At 40.3% G+C, this 13,905-nt stretch overlaps 1 protein-coding gene across 1 annotated transcript in view; it reads right to left on the minus strand.

Annotated features, from left to right (window-relative positions):
• Positions 1 to 3,157: 3,157 nt before the first annotated feature.
• Positions 3,158 to 13,905, minus strand: part of UNC5D (unc-5 netrin receptor D) — a 158,417-nt gene continuing 147,669 nt past the window's right edge. Inside the window, exons 17-18 of the mRNA XM_054180839.1 lie at positions 13,352 to 13,530; positions 3,158 to 11,135 (exon numbers count right to left, since the gene is read on the minus strand). Coding sequence (XP_054036814.1) covers positions 10,931 to 11,135; positions 13,352 to 13,530 — 384 coding nt within the window. The 3' untranslated portion in view covers positions 3,158 to 10,930. The remainder of the gene's footprint in view (positions 11,136 to 13,351; positions 13,531 to 13,905) is intronic.

Consider the following 13,905-nt stretch of genomic DNA (forward strand, 5'->3'; position numbering starts at 1 on the left):
GACCCTCACTGTATTAAATAACGTGTATTAGCTGTTAGCATTTAGGTTTAGATCTCCACCTTCTTTCACTTGTATTTTTTATTTTCTTCCAGCAGTGTCACCCAGCTTTCATTATCTTCAAAGGCAGATCAATGCTTTATTATACTTCAGCTTGTGAGCTGGCATTCTACCTGTGCTCAAAACAGGTATCTACGAACAGCACATGTTTTAATAAGCCTTAACTCTTCAAAAATCCCTAAGTATGTACGAGACGAGGGGAATGAGAGTAATTATAATTTTAATTGCATCAGTAAAGATTACCTTCTGACTCTGGCAGGAGGAAGATACTGATTCCAATGGTGCATTAGGCAGCTGACTGTTTAAAAGCAAATGAATTAGTCTCAATATAGTAACAGTACTGTGGAGGTTCTTTGCTAATCTCAGAGTCCATCAAGAAGCTATGGCGGGGAGGAAAGAGGTCGGGGGGAACAGGGGAGTACTTGCAGTTGCACAGTGTCCTGAGTCGTCATTTGCAGTAATGCAAAGGTGTATTTTTTTTAAAGATGAAGGGCTCTGCCAGGCTTAGTGCTCCCTTGGGCCCTATGCAGACACGAGGGCTAAAACGGAGGAGAAGGTGAGCAAAGAGAAGCTTGGCCAGTCTGTGTGCAGCTGAGTACAGAATGAGAGCAGGAGCTGTGGTGGGACACCAGTAGTCTCCAGTCGTCGTAGTAATGGCTGTGTTTTAGGCATGCTTAGCAGTGCTATAAATAAAGGGTAAAACAAATAGTTTTGGGACTGAGGAAGTTGTTTAATTTTAGCCACACCTTTTTCTGAATTCTCCAGTAGTCATGCTCGTGAATTGACAAGTTACAGTGTGGGCTGTGTACTTGGAAGCAATGTGGATTAAAAATGGTGAAACCTGCATTCCACTTAGGGTTTTGATATTTGCCTGTGTCAGAAGATAGGTAGTGAGGAGGTGCCAGTTTGGCTAGAAAGAGGTGGCCGAGGTGGCCCTTTAATACATAATCAGGTGGCTGTGTAATTCCAGAAGAAGATGACAGTAGGGGAGCCTGGAACGTTTTACAAAGTGATAATCTGGTTCTCAAATAATCAAACTTTGTGAAGGGAGGAAAGCAACTTAATTTGTCCACCAAGGACAAAGGAGCCATATCTTATAGCAATTTTATAATCAGAGTTAAAAAGCAAATTAATTTTATTAAAGCAAATGCCCTTGTATTTTTGGATACTGCCTCCGTTTCTGCTGTCCCCGAGTGCAGCAGGGCATTAGCTGTGGACTGGGGAGCTCTGCGTGCACGAGGGAACGTGGCATGTACGTAGCAAGAGTGCCACCCTGCCTCTGTGTTCAGTGGAGACATCGTTGTGTTCCGAATTAATCTGACAGCAGCCTCTACTTGCAGTATGATTTTTAAGCGGCTGGTCATTAAATCACAATGCAATGAACTTCTTACAATAACATACAATATTTCTCTGCAAACATAATTAATCATGAATAATTTTACAATGAATGTCAAAGGCAGTTAACATGATAGTCCTATTTATTATAAAGGGTGGCCATTACATTATATGGTGTATGATATCTTGGATGATAACAACTTAAATGCATGTAATAAACTGTTTGAAGGATATCTTGATTTATAACAGCTTGTCCTAGCATCCCCTGCTGTGTATGTATTAATAATACATATTATAACATCTCACTTAGGGTGAGTGCCATATCCGGGTTCTCGTTTTGCCAGGTTAACATATTTGTAGTTGATGCTTAACTGTACGTGTTAACGTGACACAGTGGTAACTGGCGGATTGATCAAATCCGTCCAGAAAAGGCCTATGCACTATGTCTAGCAGAAACCCGAAGGTTTTGTCTCACCTTCTAATAGTTGTTCATATAAATATACCATCGGGCTAGCATTGCTATGGTAAGGATTTTAAGGGAGTATGTATCACTATTCCTGAGAGACTGACAGCACCTGAATTATTAGAAACAAACCCAAACTCCACAGTGTTGCACTGGCTTAATCCAAGGGACCCATCGTTCCCCGTGTCTTCTCCCCCCGCGCTGGTGCTGGGCAGACGTCTGTGCGCAGGGAGAAGGTAGGCGCAGGCGATTCTGGTATCCACTTGCCACCTTCCTTGTCAGGTGGCAGTGTACTGGTGACAGCTGCTCAGTAATCAGAGGCGCTCTGATTGCAGGACTGAGGTGCTCTATTTGCTGACGGGATATTTCTATTCTTTTAAGTGGGATCTGAAGTTATGAGCTCATCTGTATGGGGAGGATTAATCAAGACAATGAGTTCTTATCTGGTGCATCTCAGAAGAGGCTATTACAAATCAAGATTACATTTACATGGTAAATGGGACAGAACTCATAGCTTTGTTTCCAGTGATACAGGATTCGAGGTACAACCACTTGTCAAACGTAGCAATGGGGCCATCTCCATTTCAGAGGGAATTGTCAGTGTGTATACACGCGCAGAGATGTTTTGCATCTTCCATTTTGCAAAAAGCTGAATAATATATGTTGGTTTTGCGGTGCAAAGGACAGAGATGTCCTAGTCCTGGAGTAGGGCTTGCACATAGGTTTAGACAAGTAAATAAGGCATTTTAGTGAAATACCTTGAATCACGTTTTAGGTAGAATGTAATTGTCATTCTTTGGGTTGTAGTTCAGACTAGTATGAAAGCAGGATGATATTCTTGAATTGTTTCAATGTTGTCAGTAAAGGTTAAAGTTCAGTTCTGGTCCTGTCCCTGTAGATTTTTCTGGAATTTTCAGGTTTTCTGGAAAAAGGTGTCCAGTACACTGTTTTCCAGCATAAACTCCCATACAACGCTCCCTGTAAAACCAGCGAAGCATCCCAAAGCACTCATCTCAGAACCTCTCATATCCCAAAGCGCTCATATCAGAACATCCCCATCCCTGGAGGGGTGGTTCAAGGCCAGGTTGGACGGGGCTTGGAGCAACCTGGGCTGGTGGGAGGTGTCCCTGCCCAGGGCAGGGGGTGGCACTGGGTGGGCTTTAAGGTCCCTCCCAACCCAACCCATTCTATGATCATGTTTTATCACAGAAATTAAGATGCCACTCATACAGCAATCCAAGATGTCAGTAAAAGACTCTTTATTCATAAATAACTGATATGCAGTAATTTACGTCTGTACATTTATCTTCAAAAGGCTATAGCCATACAATTTCTGCAAACTCTACATAAAACATCCAAACTGTCCATTATTACTTTTTCCGTACAATATAACACAGCTGTTTGGCATTACCAAATATATATATGTATATATATTTATATATGTACATGTGCTGAAAAAAGAAGCCAGTGCAGCCTTTTCCAAGGAGTCTTTCCCAAGTATTTTACTGTACAACATTCAGAATTTACATTGATAGAACAAGGCACAGAAAGTGTGGTATGAAGCCAAGGCCATGCTTTTTATTTAACGTTCCTCTGTCTCTTCCCTACTCCTTCAGCTTCATACTAAAGAAAGCATTCAAACCTCTGCTCTTTTTTTCAGTTCTAAACACACTGAAACCGTGGGGAGAAGCGGGGGGAGGGAAGAACGCTCAGTCAAATGAGCAAGAACCAACATTTTCAAAACCCATTAATTGCAAAAATAAAGGAGCAGAAGAGAAAATAGGTCTCTCTAGAGGAATACTTGTGGGTTTTCCCTCTTTTTAAAAAAATCATTTGTTTTGTATTTGATTACGTGGAAGTTCCCCCTCCCCTTTTCACCAAAAGGCTGGTCAAAAATTTTGAAAGTCGAAAATGTAATGGAAATTTTTCAGTTAGCTCCAGTCATGCACAACACTGTTTTAAGTCTCACCAGACTGACCAGCATCACATTTTTACTTCATCCAAGGATAACCAAAAGGTGAACACTTAACGGCTTTGTACCTGTGTGTAAACTGAGATCAGCAGGGTCACAGTGGGCATGACTTTGATTAAGAGGTGGAAGGAGGCAGCTACATCTCCAAAGTCACAAACTCTGTGACGTCAGGTTTTTGTTCCCAAATATGTACCAGAAGTGTATATATGCCAGAACCCCCGTGAGGCACACATATATATATATATTTATTTATTTGTATGTGCATATGTGTGTACTGCTTACTGATGCACCAGGGAACTTTGTGAGGTCCAGTAATGGCATCTGGGTTTTAGATTGAAAGTGGAAAGAATGCAAAAGCTTACAGCTTCATGTAAAAATGTTCCTCCCTCCAACTTCAGTGCACAAATCAGGGAAAACTGAAGGAATTGCTTGAACGCATAATGTCACCATATAGTTAATATTCCAAATTTCAGTATGGGAAATACCAGGTCTTAACATTTTTTTAAACTGCAAAAACAAAGCTTCAGTCAGTTCTAAGTGAGGAATTGTTAGGAAACATTCTTGTTCTCTGTAGCAAATACACTTGCTGTTAGATCCATGTCTTCCCCTTCCTGCTGTATCTAAAAAGCCTTGAACCAGGCTTGGTGCAGAACACCCTTAACTTCACTTTGTGCTACACATTTCCTTTTGGGATTAGACAATAAGATTTATATACAGAGACCAGATAACACAGGGGTTTGACATCATCTTAAATCTGCAGAAGTACATTCTCAACCAAGGTTATCACACCAGGGGCAGACAAACTAAGCAGCTGCTGACAAAACCACGGTTCTACAGTAGCTGAGTGTCTAATCTCATTAGATTACAGTACACTACATTACAGATCCGGGATGGGCCATCTAATCTCCCTATCCCTTAGCTAAATTTCACAAGTGACTTCAGCTCTAGTTACCCTGTGAGAGCAAGGCAAGGAGGCTTCGCATTGAGTCCTGGATTCCCTTGTAAAGCACAAACCAGTTATTCAATACAATTGAACAGCTTATTTAAAAGCAGCTTTTGCAATAGCTTGAAAATTACAATACACCCCTACCCAAGCCCCAGACAAGAAACACTAGCAGAATCTGTACTATTCACCTCTAATACAAAAAATATAGTGGCAAATTTCTAGACACTTATTTTATTTTTTGGACAGAACAGTGAACGTGGATACTGACAGATTTTTCTTTTACTTGCGGCAATGAGCAGAACATCAGTTCTGTTTTCTGCATTGCGGACACTGTTACTATCAAATGATTCTCGAAGTGACTCTTTAATCTTAGAGTGATTTATTTCTTTTGTCCATGTTGGAAAGGAGATTTTTGCTACCATTTATGTTAGTATTGGCAATGAGAGAAAAGAGACTGCATTTCTAGAAAATGATTCGTGATCTTTAGCCATCATACTGAGTTTTATTTGTTGCTACAGGTATTGTGTGCTATATACCTAGTATTTTAAGTTACTGTGTTTGCTCAGGAATCCTCTAAGTTTTAAGTAATTTTAACTAGATAATCATTCTATATCCAAGAAAGAATATATGTGCCATTTAAGTGCTGCTGCGGCAAACCCGCCAGCCTCTTCTGAAGCAGGAAGAGTGTCCAGGGAGTACTTCTACTGCCATGGAACAACCCACAGAAACGCTCTTCAGCAGGTTCAACATGAAAAAGGTTCTCAGTGAAAAGCGTTAACTATCTCTACTGCTGCGTAAAATGTGGGAGAACTTCCTAAGTACAAATCAAATTAGTAAAACGCAGGCTAGAAAGACAAATCTTCAGATCATTCTCAGGTGTTTAGGACTTAAAAGTAACTTTCTGGTTTCCACTCAGTGAATTAACATCCAAGAAATAATGCAGGCCTTTACTTAAATCTGTGTTTTATGGGCAGAAACAGACTGAAAAAAAATATTCAGATCATGAACAGGAGTCCACAACAGTTCCCTACTTGTTTCAGCTGCACTGTATACATCAGCTGTATTTTTTGTGGTGGGAAACATTATCTGGAATTGATCGGTTACTAAATGTTTTAGAACTCTCATACAGCACTTTCTTTCAAGTGAAAAGAAAAAAAAAAAGAGGACCTTTGGTATGATGTTACTGCCGTGTAGTCCTACGACAAGATCCCTCTCCGTGATTTGTGCTGAATAAGCTTCTCCCTCAACCTGCTGAAAGCAAGCTGTGCACAGGCCCGTGGAGGAGGCCAGCTGTTGCCAGAGATAAAAATAATAACAAAAATAGTTCCCTGTATTTTAAGAGAATTGTGTCGATATCTTTTCATCTATTACAAAAAGCCCAATAAAATTTTTGTGGAAGTACGTCTTGGGTTTATGGGACTTGCACTGGTAAATGAAGTTTGAATTTAAATCTACAGAGCAGGGTTCCTTTCCTTGTGGCTTAAAGGATTTTAATGTAAACTAGTAAGACTGCAAAAGCAGTGTTGTAAAAACTGTAAATTAGCTTTACGATGCTGCAGTCTGGCGGAGCTGTGAAGTGCACCATTTTGGTGACAAAATAGTAAGTCATTTTTAAAATGCAACTATTAGTCTTAAATGACTCACAGTGCAGAAATATCTGGGAAAAGTGCTTAGGAAGATGAAAATAAGCCAGAGCAGATTCTTCGGTGATGTAAAATCAAAATGGCTATTGCACCATATCAGACTCAGAGCAGCTAGATGGAATCTTAAGTGTGTAACATTACATTTCTCTTTCTTTTGCTTTCTTGTTTGTGAAGAGATTTTTACAATTATTTTTCAAAAGTAATATAAGTAATATTAATTTTTTTAATTTCTGGCCTCTAATCCTGCTTCAGATGTTCCTTTACATCTGTGTTTTGGATCAAATCATATATATAGGTATACAGATTGCCAAAAAAATCTTTTTAATATAGATGTTAAAAATGTGCTTCAGGAATTTTAAGATTGCTAATAATGGTCAACACACTTATTTATACAGTATTTGCAGGTAAATTCTGAATTACCATTCTGAGAGAATACTTTATCGCAAAGCATACTTACAGCAGGCTTGGGGGGAGCTGGCAAAAGTCAGCTGCTTTCTACTGTGGAAAACAGGAAGCAAACACCTAACATCTTGTACTGTTGAGCTGTTTGCTAATGGTAACAAAATCCATGTGTCTGCCTCGTGTATATGGTAGCAAAAGCATTTACCTAAAAACCATTTTAATTTCTCCATCTCTAAAACTGGGACTGTGCACAAAAAAGGGAGAAGAACTGGGATAAGCCTCTGTAAGTGCAAGTGCTTAGTGCTATGAATGCCAGCCCGCGCTGCTGACACAGAACAGAGAGCAAGCGGGTGAAACAGGCCTGGCCCTACCAGAGGGACCGGGTCATCAACAGAAGGGGGGGAAGGGAATACAAAATAATGGTAGCGTATTTTTCCCCTCAGAAGTCTAAGTTAAGTTCTTATTCTCCAGTTACTGCTTACCAATATCCATCATCATCGAGGAGAACAAATAATTACCTTCTTAAGATTTTTTTTTAATGATTTTGGTATCTTCTCTCTCACTTCAGTGTTTGGTTTTTTTAAGTTACGTAGTTTTTCCTCACAGGTTTTATTTTCTGGATGTTCAGGATGTATTTGCTTGAGTAATTTGCATCGTGAAGTCAGTTACTGTATTCTCTATCGCACTCTACTGCAGGTGTTTCTTGTGGCTTTATGCTATAGCAAGATCTTAATCCTCTGGGATTGATACTGAGTGTGGGAACAGCAAGAAACGGAGGAAATGGAGGAATTGTGTAATTGAGCCTGCGTTCCTGTGGAAAAGCAGGTTATTGGTCACTCCATCTCCAAAAAGACACAGAACTAGAGATGATAGAATAACAGCAAGGATGTTCAAAGAAGTAGGATAAACCAGGGTTTTTCGGCCTAGACAAGAGAGTGAGCAGAACTGGAAATGTAAGAGTTACTCAGTATTCCATACTACACAGAACTAGGGGCACCCGGTGCCAGGCAGCATGTCTTAAATAAAAGGAAAGCTTGAGAAGGAAGGGCTGCTCAAAAAATGCACAAGAAGATTGTGGCACTTGTTTCTCCCAGGTACTGTTTATGACGGCCAAGTGCTTCAGTGGGTTCAAAGGGATTAGTCAGTATTTTGAAGGTACCGGTGATTCTTAGACACCGTGGGGCAGATGCAACCCCCTGCTGAGGAAGTCCTTTAGTACGGGACACGTTTCTGACACTGTTGCCCTAAACTTTCAATCCTAGTCACTCTTAGAGATACCATACAAGACTAAGTGGATTTTCACCCGACATAGCATGGCAGGTCTTATAAGACTCGTGTGTACAGCCAGATAAGCTCATGTTAGAAAGGTAAGCTGGTGGTTCGGGTACTGTTTCAAACCGCATTCTGATGGGAGACAGATAAATAAGTAGTATTGTGGCATTTCTAATCCAGTTAAACAATACAAGAGCATCAAAACAATAATAGGTTAAAAAAGTCAGAGTTCTTGATTCAGATTCGCAAAAGTCAGATCAGTAACAAAGAAGCTGCTTTAGCAAAAGTGAACAAAACCCAGGAAACAAACTCTAAAGGGCAACAACAATACTCTCAAATCCTACCTCAGGCCCAAAACAGAACGGTTTCTTCTCTGGCATTGTAAGACACTTTGACATTTATTCCTTCGGAGTATGTTGACTCAGACACTAGATTTTATTGGATTTTGGATCTAACTTGGCTTTTGGTGCATAACCCAGATCCCTTCCCTCTGAAGGCCCTTTCAGATGTACTTTGTACAGCTCCTGGTTTCTCTCCCGCTTCACCCAGCACTCAGGAGGCAGAGCTGGGTGTCGCTGTACATAGAGGTTTTTCAAAGCTACCCAAGTCTTGAAAGTAAACACTCTGTTTCCTGAGAAAAAACTTTAAGGTCTGAGCTCCATATAGCAGCTCTTTTTGACCCCATATGCAGCATGTAGCTCACATATATTTGAAAAACAAGAGGAGAAAATACATACAGCTCTTCAGAGCGACATGAACATGTTTCAGCACCTGCAGGGTAGTACTGAAGTCTTTGTTGTGGTAGCGAACCTAAGCTAGTTTGAAAATTAAAACTGCATTTGAGGAGAAGCTGAGAACAAATTAACTGCTGGAGAGTGACTGTAGCTGGTTTCCCAGACAACGACAGCTCACTAAAACTCCACCGCTTTTCTGTGGATGCCATTCCCTATTTTTTTAATTCATGACATTTTGTCCAATGAAGAACAGGTTTCTGAGGAGGAGGACTGGAAGTCACTAGAAATATAATTCAAACACAGATAGAACCATGTGCTGCTGAAAACAGTGACAGCTTGCTGCCAAATGAGCTGGTATTTTTGTCTTGGTCTTAAATATGCTTGCAGCCGTTATGATTTCCCGTTGCAAACAGGAACTCTCATGTCAGGCTGCATGAAATACTGAAGTGCAGAAAATGTTTGAGGAAGTCTGAGTATTTATAAGCCTAAGACTATTCCAGCCTGCTGAGCTGGGAAAGCAGTGAAATTTGCAGTTTCAGATCAGCAAGAACAAGCAAAGTCTTAAGAGTTGTTCATCATACTTTTCAGAACTGGAGTCCTGGGTAAAGAAATTCTTTCAGATTATTCTAGATTTGCACCTGCCCTGTGCAAATACCTAGCCTATCATGCTGCTCTTGGCAAAATACGGGGGTAAAAAGAACCCACAATGCTTGTTTTCTATTTCTTGTGCATTTCCATAAAGCTCCTAAAGTCGTGTTTGTGTTCCTGCTTTATACTGATTGTGGTCCCGTCACCAAACCCGATACCTAGGGCCAGAGCTAACGAGCACCTTGGCTAATTGTAAAGAATGTATGAGTGAAAATAACGGGTAAATTTGGCTCAGTACCAGTCCCACTAGGACACTCACTCACAGTGACAGCTCTCTTTTTGGTTCAGTTGAAGTAATAAATTATTTTTGTATGAAATGGATAAAAAAATGAGCACAATTCTCTAGTTAGATTCTGGTTTTGGAGGTAAATGCAGTATGTTTGTAACTAAAGCAAGTGTAACACAGCCAGGTTTATATTCTGTGAAATTTCCAAATTGTACAATCAAATCAAGCCTATTTTTGGCAGTACTGTGTGGGGTTGATTGTTTCAATCTGAAAATAAATGAAAATTAAGCCGTGCTGATTGACTTCACCTTTACTTTTTAGTTTAGCCCCCGAACATGAAGTAATTTAAAAAAAAAAAAAAAAAGTGTAAACTTGCTAAAATAGGGCTGCCACTTTCCTGCGTTTTATTTTGTTATTTAAACCCACCCCCAAAGAAACATTTTTTGACTAAGTAAAAGTTTGCAGACTGAGAACCCTAGAAAATGTCTTTCTCACACACGCACACACGCTAATTTCACAGAGAAGGGTTTTGTTCTGTTAGTTTGGTAACAAAACAGGCAGGAAAGCTCTGCAGCGAATGTACGTTCATTAAGTGACTGAATTTTTAAAATAAGTTGTTTGGAATGCATATGATATCAATTAAATAGTTATGAGACCTTCTACTTCCTCAAAGATCTGAAGAGAATAAGGCCAGATTTTTTCTGTAGCAGATACAAAGTGACAACGCGATGCTATCAAATGACATTTTAACCCCCGGCTGCAAGTGTGGTAAGGTAGAGACGCAGGACAAAGGGGTGTCAAGGCCCCAAGAAGACAAACCTTTAAACTAGGGTTAACCTCTAGTGGCTCTAAACATTCAGTATCATATTTGCTGATGTTCACTAGGCATTATTATTAGCATTACTGTTTCCTAAATACATTATGTCATAATATTTACCTTTTATGGCTCTGTATCTCACTCCTTCCTGCCCCAGGAATGATAGATATGTAGTTTCGTTTTTGACATTAAAACATGAATCTTAAATGCGCGAGGACAGGGAGAAGCTTGTGTTTTCCTTATTACCAAGATGATTTTTAATAGGGCTGCTTCTGCTCCTCCAGCTGAGAACTGCATTGTGGAACTGAGTGGCTGTTTCCATACACAGTGTGCAGAAACCCTTATTTCCTCCCTGCCAAAGAGATTCTCTAGTGTAGTCAAAGCTGGCCATCAGTTCTTGAATGGAGAAAAGGGACTAAAGTCCATTTTGTCTGCTGTAGTTGAAATCAGGCTCTTCAATCTCAGTTTCTGTTATGTCTGAGATTTTGGAGTGTGTCCTTCCGATTTCTTCCAGGGCACAGGCCAGGGAGTCAAGGTCGCCGTCGTGTTGATGTCGGGCTTCCCAGAGGTCCAGGATGACGGCAGAGGGACTGCTTTGTGTAGCAAAATAGGAGAGATTCCTGAAAGGAGAGGAGAAAAAAGCGAAACAGAAAGGCTGAGGAACAGTATATACTCTATCCACCCTGAATGCCAAAGTGCCCTCTGTTCTGCCTAACACTATAGACGTGTTTAAAAAGCTAAAAACTTTCAGCAAGACCTAGATGAGTTGAGGGGAGGAAACCCTCAAGAGGACACACACGGGTGCATTTATTCTTCAAATGTCACTTGCTTGGTTTAGCAGAGGCAGAATGAACAAGGGACTTGTATGTTCTGAGGTACAGAAATGCTCGCCAGCAGTACCGTCCCAGATAATTTAGAAAACAAGTCCGGAAAGCATTATTAGTAAACTTAACAAGTATTTGTCTGGGAGGGGAATCGTATAACTTAAATTGATGCTTGTGATTATGTAAACATATGACATCTTTTAATTTGTAAGTTTATATTTTATTGATATGTAGGTTTTAGGACTTTGCAGGGGTGATACGTGCGAAGAATTTGGTAAAACAAAGTGTTTATCTTAAACATATTACCCTAGAACTCCTTCTATTTATGGGCTTTGGACATAATGATCCAAAAAAATACATTAACTTCACATTCACAAGCATAAATGTTATTTCTAGCATTTCTATTACATATAGATACATATCTATAAATACAGGAAGAAACAGATAAACCTGTAGCACAGAAAAGGAAATTTGGACTTGAATGCTATTGTCTGCTTTTTTTAAACAAACTCCAACATAATTAAATATTTGCTACTGACCATTTTTGGACTGTTGCCCATCAGTAAAAAACAGGCAGATACCATTTTTTTCCTCAAGCTTTGCTAATTAGGTACATCCATCTCTATGGTGACGGAAAGGTACCATTCAGGGACGTGTGTGTGTGTAAAAAATACAGCTCTGGCTCTGAAGACGCTCCTTGTCGTGGCGATATGAAGAGTTCGAGTGCACTGAAAGAACAGACACTGGCTGAACTGGGGAGCTAAAGCCAGCACCGCATGGCAGTGACCTGTACTGTGGGATAGGCGGGTGAAATACTGTGATGACACTAATGGATCACGCTGTATGGCAGATATGTGGAAATTTATGAAGTCAAGTATTTAAGCTCTATCATCTGGTTTTATAACTACATTTTGGGTTGTTTAAACTGCTCAACAACAACTTTTTTCTATCTATGAATTTGATTTTATAAAAACAGATATTGCAGAGACCCTACCAGGTGTCTCCCACACAGATTCAAGAGTCAAAAGTTATCACAAATTTGGTCTTACACAAGTCAGTGTAATCTCCTTCGGACACTGTCGCTCAGTTTCCTGAAAAGAAGAAATCTCCTCCAACTTCCTCCACGCAGGAGGAACAGAAACCAGGGGAGATTAAAGTGCCTGACAATGGGCAGTAAATGCTGATAAGTAAAGGAGAATTTTTTGACGCTCTCACTGCTGCAAGACTATAAATTGCTTTTTGCTTTGGTCCAGATGTGCTTTATTGAGATTCCCATGCAAAGCAACAAGTCAATGAAAAGTTATTTCACTTGATTTAAGTATTCCTCTACCCTCTTGGGAACGTATTTATGGTGTTTGTGACTATCACAAAATATTTCTGTGCGTGAACTGCCTCCACCAATTTAATTTAGCCAAGCAGAAAAAGCAAAATAAGTAGTAAATTAGTTTTTACAGCATCTTTCAGTTTCAATAATCATAATATTATTACTCGTAACAGTAGAGCATGGCTTTCTTTTTTAAATATGCCTTTTCCTTAATAAAAAAATCTGCAAAATGTGTAATTCATTTTGGAATGCAAAACACATAGATAGAAACCAAGGCAACAGGCTGTATCATTTTTTTGAGAGAATGTGCAACCTCCTGAGTCCTTTAAACCACTGGGTTCATAGTACACAACAGTGCCAAAATCCTCCTACAGTCTGCCTTGCACCATGAGCCCACTCTTGGGGGTGCACAAAGGAAAGGTCCAGTCCAGAACAGAGAGACTGACCTCAGAAGCAAAGATCAGGTAGGACAGGGCACAGGGCTTTCTTCGGAGGAGAAAGGGAGTTCCTTTTTTCAGCAGCTAGTTCTATATAAAGGTATGTACGAACTACAGCTTATCCTTGAGACTATGTTAATTACTATGCAGACATCTTTAATACCAGCAAACAAACAAAAAACCCCATAACAGCAGCAAATTATTCCCATTGCATATGTAGATGTTCACCTTTCAAAACTGCCTTCCATTACCTGTTAATGCTGTTTTTTTGTGCTAACATCTGCCAGTCTTTGCCTTTGGCGTTCGGCGTGTCAAACGTTGCGCAGATTCGTTGTCTAATAGAGTAGGGGATTTTGAATGCTTTTGGACCCATCTGTGCAGGGAAGTTGCTGTCATCATGTGCAAAGAACGTGATGGTTTCCCTTTCGTTCTACGCAGAATAGAAAAGCAAAAAGCAGTTAGTCAGGGTGTGGGGCGTTCTGTCTGCCGCGGGTCTGGAGGTGGCTCTTTTAGCATCCTAACACCAGGAGTCCCATCACACACTCCTGGTTAGAAATGGGGAACCTAAGACGCGATTTGTGCCCAGCCTCTTCAGCCTGCGGGTAGCTGGGAGTGCAGACTGGTCCCTGCTGGTTTTGCTGCCTTATTACACGGGGACCTGCCCGCAGTGAGCCCGTCTCCAGGTATCTCTGGGTGTAGCAGCGCTGCTTTTGGAGGAAGAATCAAACCTGGGCCTGAGAGTCCAGGTATAGTTTGTAGAATTGACAACAGAAGATTAAATAGCTAAGAGGTATTTTTCTGATTT

Source organism: Rissa tridactyla, chromosome 20 (genome assembly GCF_028500815.1).
Source record: "Rissa tridactyla isolate bRisTri1 chromosome 20, bRisTri1.patW.cur.20221130, whole genome shotgun sequence".
NCBI lineage: Eukaryota > Metazoa > Chordata > Aves > Charadriiformes > Laridae > Rissa > Rissa tridactyla.